General features: G+C 61.9%; 2 protein-coding genes across 2 annotated transcripts; both read left to right on the forward strand.

Annotated features, from left to right (window-relative positions):
• Positions 1-645: 645 nt before the first annotated feature.
• On the forward strand, positions 646-3,538 carry CHLNCDRAFT_20512 (hypothetical protein; the record flags this gene model as incomplete). Its single annotated transcript, XM_005850158.1, has 11 exons — positions 646-831; positions 1,028-1,081; positions 1,223-1,360; positions 1,522-1,625; positions 1,750-1,921; positions 2,103-2,231; positions 2,326-2,455; positions 2,656-2,750; positions 2,974-3,049; positions 3,143-3,309; positions 3,485-3,538. Coding segments are annotated over 11 exons (1,305 nt in total), but the record flags the coding sequence as incomplete, so codon positions are not given.
• Positions 3,539-3,821: 283 nt separating this feature from the next.
• On the forward strand, positions 3,822-8,221 carry CHLNCDRAFT_34551 (hypothetical protein; the record flags this gene model as incomplete). The annotated part of the gene is made up of 14 exons (XM_005850159.1): positions 3,822-4,112; positions 4,189-4,259; positions 4,343-4,421; positions 4,521-4,645; positions 4,736-4,825; positions 4,955-5,022; positions 5,145-5,398; positions 5,515-5,732; positions 5,875-5,959; positions 6,086-6,212; positions 6,354-6,453; positions 6,626-6,779; positions 6,912-7,235; positions 7,343-8,221. The coding sequence occupies exons 1-14, from the start codon at positions 3,993-3,995 to the stop codon at positions 8,219-8,221; spliced, it is 2,694 nt and encodes an 897-aa protein (XP_005850221.1). The 5' UTR covers positions 3,822-3,992.
• Positions 8,222-9,835: the final 1,614 nt, after the last annotated feature.

The raw sequence follows: 9,835 nt of genomic DNA on the forward strand, positions 1-9,835 counted from the left end.
CCATCGCGTTGCTGTCCCCTTTGGCCGCTTTCCCTGTGCACGCAAGAGCTCTTGCTGGCAATGCTGACTCTGCGGCTAGCTTTCGATGCTGAATTTGCCAATTCGATGCACATCAGAGGAAGCACACCACAGAATCGCCGGCCAATGGCTTTTTCCTGCCTTCTAGCCCCGCAAGAAGGCTCCAAAACGGCTCGATCGCTTTCAAAGAGCGAATCTAGGTGCCCGCGCACCGATTGGAGGTCCAATCCGGCTCGGGTTGTGCTGCTACACCCCCAGCCCAAGGGTTGAGCCTGTAGTGGCCTGGACGGTGCTCAGACGGCAGCATCATGCTACGGCTGCGTCATGGTGGGCGGCTGATCGGGCAGCTGGCCCAGGCGGGCCGAGGGTTCGCCGCCGAGGCGGCTCTGGCGGAGGAGAGCCCCTACCTTCGCTTTGGCAGCCCCTTTGCGCAGCAGCTGAACCTCACCCCGGCCCTGGCGCAGCTGGCAGAGACGAAGGTGAGGGCGAGGGTTTGTCACTGAGACTGGGGCGGGGGCGGGAACCCCCCCGGGGTTCAACGGCCTGCTGTGGGCCTTCACATTTGGCGTTTGCTGTTAGTTGGGCCTTGATACATAGTACTGCCACTCCGCTCTTCCCTGCCACCTGCAGGTGACCCGCCTGCCCAATGGGCTGCGAGTGGCCAGCGAGGCTGTGCCGCATTCCAGCACCGCCACCGTGGGCGTGTGGATCGATGCAGGCAGCCGCTATGAGACAGACGCCAGCAATGGCAGCGCGCACTTCTTGGAGCACATGGCCTTCAAGGGCACCACGGTGGGTTGGCAGCACAGCGCTGTCGGCGTTCATTGGGAGAGCTTTTGCAGCAGCCATTGACCCACTGCAGTGTAGACGTGCCGTGCCGGCTGCATGCAATTTGGCCGATTACCAAGTATCAAGGGGGTGATCATCACGGGTGCCCTTTACCGGCTGTTGGCTGGCTGGGCCGCCCGGTTTGTGCGACTGCAGTCCCGCACGGGGCGCGAACCTGGAGGTGAAGATGAGAACATGGGGGGGCCACCTGAACGCCTCCCCTTCCGGCGAGCAGGTGTGTGGGGGACGAAGCATGCAGGGGGCAGGGCGACGAAAAGAAGGCCGAAACCCGCCGCTTGACGGTATCTCCACCCCCTGCTGGAGAAGTGCGTGCCCTTTGTCTCGTCATCCATGCCTCCTGCCCGCTTCGCTGCAGACATGCTATTATGCCAAGGTGTTTGAGAAGGATGTGCCCAAGGCGCTGGAGATCCTGGCGGACATCCTGCAGAACTCAAATCTGGATGAGCGCGCCATTGAACGGGAGCGGGATGTCATCCTGCGCGAGATGCAGGAGGTGCTGGCCTGCGCCGGCTGAGGGATGGAGGCAGGACATCCAAGGCACAGAGCTTGTGCAAAATAACAGCTTGTTGGTGCAGGATGCTCTTGCACGAGGGTTAGTGCATTTGTCGTGCGATCTCAATTGTTGTGAGCGCTTCCTCACTCAACTGCCTGCAGGTGGAGGGCATCCCCGAGGAGGTGATCTTTGACCACCTGCACGCCACTGCCTTCCAGCACTCGCCGCTGGGCCGCACCATCCTGGGGCCCGCCGAGAACGTCAGGTGGGTGGACCTTGGGCGAGCTGAGCTGGTGGGGTTGTGGACGCACCCATGCGCTGGGTGTCGATCTGATCTGTTGCCAGAGTCGCTGCTCGAAAATTCCTCTTGTACCGCCACTCCAATGCAGGACCATCACCCGCCAGCACCTGGCTGACTACATCGCGTCCAACTACACTGCCCCCCGCATGGTAATCTCTGCGGCGGGCGCCGTGGACCATGCCGCCCTGGTGGCAGCTGCGGAGAAGAGCTTTGCAAAGCTGCCCTCAGGCGGCAAGTCAGCGGGCGACCTGGTCAAGGAGGTGGGTGTTGGGTGCGCTGGGGTGACACCAGCACGCGACGTGGGTGCATGAGAACTGGCTGGGTGGTGAGTGCTTTTACTTGACTTGTGCTGGTTGGCTGGCAGGGACAGAAGCCCCCTTGTTCCGTCTGCATTCCAATGCCGCCCCCCCGCCCTTTTTTCCCCCTCATGTCTCCACACAGGCCCCCGCCATCTTCACTGGCAGCGACGTGCGCATCCGCGACCCCGACCAGCCCAACTTGCAGTTTGCGGTGGCCTTCAAGGGTGCCTCCTGGACCGACCCAGACTCCATCCCGCTCATGGTCATGCAGGTAAGCCCATGGGCAGCTGGCAGACTGGGGCGCAGCGTGTGCAACCTCGTTCCATGCTTCTGACCCATTCATGCACTCTCCATGCCCTGTGCAGACCATGCTGGGCGCTTGGGACAAGAACAGTGGTGCAGGTACCGATATGGGCAGCCAGTTGGCGCAGACTGTGGCTGCGAACAAGCTGGCCAACTCCTACATGGCCTTCAACACCAACTACCATGACACTGGTGGGTGGGGTGGGGTGGCGGGGTGGATTTTGACAGGAAAAGGACCCTGGCTGGGCGGGAGCCTTATGACGGCAGGAGCCGGGGGGTCAGCACTTAGGGCGAGTGAATGCAGATGGATGGACCCGGCCAGGATGCATCTGGCGGCATTTTTATTGAGTTGAGACCTCAAAAACATTCCATCTCCGCGTGCTCCCCTGCAGGCCTGTTTGGTGTGTACGCCGTGGCCGACCCGCACAGCGACCACGAGGACCTTTCCTGGACCATCATGAACAACATCACCCGTATGTGCTATTCGGTGAGGGCATTATGCATTAAGGCGCAATGATGGTGTGGGGGCCATTCCTGCGCAGCTTGGTTTGTTGGGATTTTACACCCATGTTGGGATTTACCCCATGCCGAGCTGGCAGTGCTCCTTTGTCAGGCAGCTCACGTTTTGCTTCCTTCTCGTTGCCTCCCCCTAGAGCCTTTCCCTGCTGCCTCCCCCCTCATCCCTCTCCACCGCCTGAGCCTGGCCGCAGGTCGAGGAGGAGGACGTAGCACGTGCCCGCAACCAGCTTAAGGCCTCCATCCTGTTCAGCCAGGACGGCACCACCGGTGCGCCCTGCCCCTCGTGTGTGCGTGCCCTGCCCCCTCCCCCCTCCACCTCCACCCATCACCCTCCTTGTCCCTGCCTCGGGCTTGGTTCAGGCATTGCGGAGGACATTGGCCGCAATTTGCTGGTTTACGGACGGCGCATGCCCAAGGCCGAGCTGTTTGCTCGCATCGACGCGGTGGACAGCGACACGGTCAAGGCTGTGGCCAACCGCTTCATTCTGGACCAGGATGTGGCCATCGCAGCGCTGGGGGACACACAGGTGTGGACAAAAGGCGCTTGGGGTGGTGGGCGATGGTGCCCAGTGGTGGGTGCAGGACTAGGCCGCAGCTGAGGGGCGGAGGAGCGCTGTGCGGCAAAGTGGATCGGCTCCACCTTGTGAGCCACCTTTTGACTTTGAATTCAAACACGCCTCCAACGTCGTGATTCTGCTGCAGTTCCTGCCCGATTACACCTGGATGAGGCGCAGGACGTACTGGCTTCGCTATTAACGCTCCAACTGTTTCACAGTCGCGCTCCGTAGGGATGCACATGCAGGAGACGAGGGCTCAATGGTGTTGCATTTCCTGATTGGACGCATTTGTTTGTGGCTTCTCTGCAAGCTGCCAATGTTGCACATTGTAAACTGTCGTCAACTTGACAATTTTCAACAACAACAACGTTGCCGCTGCTCACGCCAGCGGGCGTACTTGCATGGACAGGCGTACATCAGCATGGGGAGCCAGCGCGTTGCAGAACTTGAGGGAAGCGTTCGTTCTTCGCAAGTCCCGCGATGGCTCGTGCGCCAAGCTTGCTCACGGGTTTTGCTGTGGCGCTAATCTCTATGCTGACAGGGGCAGCATGCGTGCACGCGATATATAAGCCCTCTCTGTGCATCCCCGTCAAGGGGAGCTCTGAGAGCGATTAGGCCGGGGTTCAGCGCCGTGGAAGCTTTGCGCCGCGGTCATGTCGGCTCCGAGCAGCAGGGCCCACTGTGAATCTACTCTATTTGAGTCGTATGCAGCGGCGTGCCGCACCGGGGCAGAAGTGGAGGGCGGTGACGGCGGTGACGGCGCCGCCTTCGAGGTGCGGGTGCGGGGTGGCTCCGTCTTGTCATCAAGCCCTCCTGGCATTTAACCATTTTTTTTTTCTATGCTCGCAGGAGGGTGTGGAGCGAGTGAAGGAGCACCTGCTATCTGCGTCTGGGGATGGCGCCATCTGCATGGTCTGCCTGTGAGTGTTGCCGCCGGCCCTCTGCTTGGCTTGTGGAGGGCCTGACACCGACTCTTGCGCCTCCCCGGCATTTCCTCCCCCAGGGAAAACATCCGCCCAACGGATTCGGTGTGGAGCTGCCAGGACGGCTGCTATGCGGTCCTGCACCTGCCCTGTGTCCAGGTGGGCTGCCACAGGACAGTCAGCTGTCTGGTCCCTCTGCGCGCATCTTAGCGTCAACCTACATTGTGCCACATGTGCAATGCTACTGCTGCTTTGCAGTCGTGGGCACGGCGCACGCTAGCGATGGTCCAAGAGAAAGCTGAACAGCGCCTGGATCCACGACTGTTCCCTGCCGCAGCAGCAGAGGCTCGGAGGACTGCCGCCTGGGGCTGTCCCAAGTGCCGGTGGGTGCCTGATGCCAAGTGTGCGTTGCGTTGTCAATTCTAGTCTGGACTATGAGTGAAGTGGGTTGTGCCCGGCACCATTACCTGCAGGCAGGATTATGAGGCGGTACCAGGGGGCTATACCTGCTGGTGTGGCAAGGTTGCCAACCCAGATTTCAACCCTTGGGGCACGGCACACAGGTGGATGGGTGGTCTGACGGGGTGCTCTCCCGGTGTGTGTGCAGACCAATTCTATCATGCACATTGCCCGGCCACCAGTGCACCCATGCACAACACGTTCATACTGTACTGGCACTGTTGCGGCTGCAGCTGTGGCGAGCACTGTGAGCGGCCGGCACCCAGCTGCGAACACCCCTGCATGCTGCTCTGCCACCCAGGTTGGTGCCAATCCTAGCCACTAAGCAGGGGCGTTGTAACAGCCACCGTCCCGGCTTGTTGTGTTGTTGTTGGAGTTGTCTGATCACCCTGCTGGTGATCACCCGGCACCCGCTCCATGCAGGGCCCTGCCCTCCCTGCCCCCGTGTTATCTCCACCAGCTGCTTCTGCGGGGCGCTGGTGACGGACAAGCGATGTGGGCATCACGAGTTTAGCTGCGGCGGCACCTGTTATGCACTGCTGCCGTGCGGCCACACCTGCCCCGCGATATGTCACGACGGCGGCTGCCCGCCCTGTGGGGAGTTGGTTTCAACTGTCAGCTGCCTGTGCGGCGCGGAGGTGGCGCAGCTGCCATGCAGTCAGCAGGAGCTTTTCAAGGTGGGTGTGCCTGTTGGGGATCGGCAGCATGGCTGAGCGTCCCATTCATTGCGTCTGCTCCCAGGGCCCCTGCTGATTTCGCCCTGCTTATTGCACACCCTGTTCGCTCTGCGCAGTGCCCCCGCGTCTGTGGCAAACTGCTGGATTGTGGGCGTCACCACTGCGAGGAGGTGTGCCATGCTGGCACCTGTGGCCCGTGCAAGCTGGCAGGCCCGAAGGCCTGCCCATGTGCAAAGACGCAGTTGGCGGATGCGGCCTGCGATGTGGTGGTGGGACCCTGCGGGGAGACGTGTGGCAAGCTGCTGATCTGCGGCGTGCACACCTGCCACGAGAGGTAGAGGACAGGAGGGGAGAGATGTGTGGTGTGAATGCTAGAAGTTCAGCAAAACTTGATGCGTTTTCGCTGTTTGTGGCTATCGAGAAGCGCCAAATTGCCTGGTTGGAGCTGTGATTTCTGTTTGGCCCCTTTGGTGCAGATGCCACGCAGGCCCCTGCACAACTGTTTGCCGTGAGCAGGTGAAGAAGCGATGCGAGTGTGGGCAAACAGAACGCGTCGTCCAGGTGTAGTACATTGTGTGCAAAATGTGCCTCAGCAGGATTGCTTGTGCTTTTTGCGAGCTGCTGACTTGTTTTGTCCGGCACGAATGATGTTTGGGGCATTCATTCGTGCACTGTTGGGATCTGCAGTGCCACGAGAGTTTCAAGTGCGAGCGGCGATGTGAGAAAATGCGGAGTTGCGAGCGGCATCCTTGTCGGCGCCGCTGCTGTGTGGCTTGCCCCCCCTGCGAGGAGGTCTGCAAGAGATGGTTGAAATGTAGGACGCTGTGAGATTGCGACTAATGGACTGGCATTGCAATCTTGCTGCTCATCTCGCCGCACCTTTCTATGCGGCGCCCCACCCCCCGCACCTTTCTATATGACGCCCCCCCTCCAGCCCCGCCATTCTGCTGCGCAGGCCGCAACCACAGGTGCCCTGCGCCGTGCCACAGCGGCGAGTGCGCCCCCTGCCCGCTGAGCGCTCGCATCAGCTGCGCATGCGGCAAGACGCACTATAGGTGGGTTATGGGTGGGCAGGACAGACATGGGTTAATGAAGCATGCAGTGCCTGCTCCTAACAATGGCAATGGCACGATTCAGCAACGCACATTGCATATCGGTCTCCGCCTGCCAGGCTCTTGACGAATGTGCTTGGCCGGCTGCCGCCCACCCTCTCTCCGCCGCGTGCAGTGTACCCTGCGGCCGTGAGTCGACAGCCAAGCCGCCGCCATGCAGGCAACCATGCCCGGTCCCATCGCTCTGCCGCCACGCAGCGGCACAGCCACCACACTGCTGCCACTTTGGACCCTGCCCTCCATGCACAGTGCCAGCATGCGGCACGCAGGTCAGTAAGGAACCGCATAGAATGGATGCGGGGCGCCAGGCTTGACGCCTGCTGTTTGCCCACATCTCAATCAAGTCGAAATTTATGGCTCACCTGGCCTCTTGGCCTCTGGATGGCCTTTTTTTCTTGCAGCTGGCTTGCGGGCACGCCTGCAGCCTGCTGCACTGCCATGACCCTCCGCCACCTGCTACCCCAGAGTACCAGCCACCACCGCCGCCAGTGTCGCCTGTGGTTCTGGCGTTGCCAGGCAGCGCCAGCGGCAGCGGCAGCAGCAGCAGCAGCAGCAGCAAGCAACAGCAGCCTGAGCGGCAGTTGCCACCGGCACAAGCCACCGCAGCAGCGGCGCGGCGATTGCAGAACACGATGCCACGCACCCCCGAGGGACAATTGAGCAGCTGCTTGCCGTGCCCCATCCCCGTGCCGGTCACGTGTTTCGGCGGGCACATCACAGTTCAGGTGAAATCTGCTCCATGATCTCTGCTGCCTTGTCCTCCCCATCCAGGCTACAGCCCTAGGACATGACTGGAAATTGACGGCCCTGGCCCACCTTGCATTGCCCGCAGGTTGCCTGCAATAGCGCTGCACCCTTTGCCTGCCAGCAGCCTTGCGGACGAAAATTAGAGTGCGGGAATCATACCTGCAGTCTTACGTGCCACGACGATGCGCAGCAGCAATGTGCATACTGCACCCTGCCCTGCCAACGCCCACGGGACACCTGCGAGCACGCCTGCCCACTGCCGTGCCACCCGGCCAGCCAAGCCTGCCCGGCGTGCCTGGTTGGCATAAGGGTGCCATGCCACTGCGGCAGGACCACTCTTGAGTTTTCCTGCTGTGAGATAAATGCGGCCGCGCCTTCAGCTCGCCTCAACTGCGGCAAGACCTGCCACCGGGAGCTGCCTGGCTGCCCGCACACCTGCGAGCTTGAGTGCCATGCCGGCACCTGCACCAGCGTGGGCTGTGCCAAGGAGGTGACGGTGCGCTGCGCCTGCAAGCGCAACAAGCGCAAGTTGGCGTGCGCAGAGGTGCAGCGCCTGTTGCTGGCGGCGACTGGCAGCGGCACCTATGATGACACCACGTCGCTGCGCCTGCTGATCTGCGATGATGGCTGCGCCAAGGCGGCAGCCACGGAGGCTGCGGCGGCACCTGCAGCAGCGAAGGGCAGTGGCGATGTGCCTGGCGCTCCCCTTACACCGCCGATGGCAACAAAGGCCAGCACTGCCGCCGCAGAGGCGCCCAAGCGCAAGATGACCCGCGAAGAGAAGCAGCGTGAGCGGGAGCTGGCGCGCCAGCAGAAGGACGCGGAGGAGCGGCGCAAGCAAATCGTGCATGGACTTGTTTTTGGAGTGCTGCTGTGCATCGCAGTTCTGCTGGCGCTCTTCTTGCGCCACCTGGCGTTGGTCGTGGACCGCAAAGCGCAGGAGGCGTGGCGCCCAGAGCTTTGAACCTGAACATGTATCGTTTCTCCATCATTGCCGCTTCTACCCCAGTTCACAGTGCTCCTTGTAACAAGGGTTGTTATCATCAAGTGCGGAAATGAATGAAAAAGAGATGGAGCGGCATGCATTGCTGGCAAGCAAAAGGCAAAAGCAGAGACAAGTGCAGGTCATATTGGGCAGGGCCGGTCTTAAGGCCTGGGCAGTCAATAAAGCGGAGAGTGTAGGGAAGTACAATCGACTCGTGCATCGGCCACGGCAGCAGCAATGCAGCATGGAGTGGAGGCCATTTCAAAAAGCAGGGTTTGGGAGAGTGATAACCAGTTTGCGTACGGTCTGCGCAAAGATGTGCCAGGGCGCCTCCGGCTGCAGGAGAAGCCAGTCACCATCCACGTCTTGGTAAACCAGACGCGACCTGCGGTCGCTGGGCAGCTGATCTGCACGCCTCATCAAGGCAGGGAACGGGGGATGGATGTGGATGAGCATGAGCAAATAAGACAAATGCCTTTGCATCCCTGCTGCAGTTGTAAAGCGCAAACCTGAGCCAGGCGCAACCAAGGCAGACCCCTGGCCTACGACATAGATACGTCGCGGCATGTTCGGCTGCGCACCTGCAAATTGCGAGCGCACGGCCTCCCACAGTTCACCATGCCCGCTGTACATCGTCACCACCAGCTCCCCCATATGCTGTGCCGCCTCGGCAGGCGCCAGCAGCAGCTCCACAGGCGTGCCGATGCTGGTGCTGCCTGCCTCGCCACCATTAGCCGGCTGTGCTTTCAGGGCCGCCGTTGGCTGCGCTGGCGAAGTGGCCTGCTGCAGGTGACGCTGCTCACCTGCAGCGCTCGGGCCGCCCTCGCAGTGCGCGCTGGAGGGGTTGCTTCCCGCATGCTCCTGCTGCTGCTCCTGCTTCACAAGTGCAGGCTTGGGTGCCGGCACCTTGGTCACTGCCGCCATCGGCTTGGCAGGCCTGCCGGCGGCCTCTCCTTGCACCTTCACCCTTACGGGCTTGTCCGCTGGCGCTGCATTAGCCTTGAATGCTGCCTCCTTCCTGCCCGGACGCTCCCCTGTAGCTCCCTCCTTCTTGCCAGGCCGCCCTGCAGCCCCCGTCTGCTTGGGTGGTGCCTTTTCTGCGCCGTCCTTGGCTGCAGCCCGGCTGGCCTTGCCAGCATCACCACCACTTGCTGCACCGCCCTCGCGCTTGCCGGGATTTGCTGCTGCTCCTGCTGCCGCCATTGCGGGTTTGCTTCTGGGCTTGCCGTCTGGGCGAGGCCTGCCCTCTGCATTGGGCCTGCCGGAATCCAGCTTGGGCTGCTGCTGCACCAGGTGTGTCGCTGCCGGCCCGCCGCCGGCTGCGTCTATTTTGGCTGCCCCTGCCTGCGCTTGCCGCTGCTTCTTGACAGCCAGGCTGCTGCAAAGCCGGGACGGTCATGAAGAAAGTCAGTTTGGAGGGCAAGCCGCAGGCGGACGCAGGCGGACCGAAGCGGACTGGCGGGAGGCGGCCAGCACCCAGCAGCATCGCACCTGTCTTGCTGCTGCCTTGCTCCCGTTCCGCAGCTCTCCAGCAGGCGCTTTTTGGGCAGCAGCGCGGCCCCGTTTGCTGGCCGCTGCAGTGCCTCTGGCGCA

This window comes from Chlorella variabilis (assembly GCF_000147415.1).
Source record: "Chlorella variabilis unplaced genomic scaffold CHLNCscaffold_4, whole genome shotgun sequence".
Classification (NCBI taxonomy): Eukaryota; Viridiplantae; Chlorophyta; class Trebouxiophyceae; order Chlorellales; family Chlorellaceae; genus Chlorella; species Chlorella variabilis.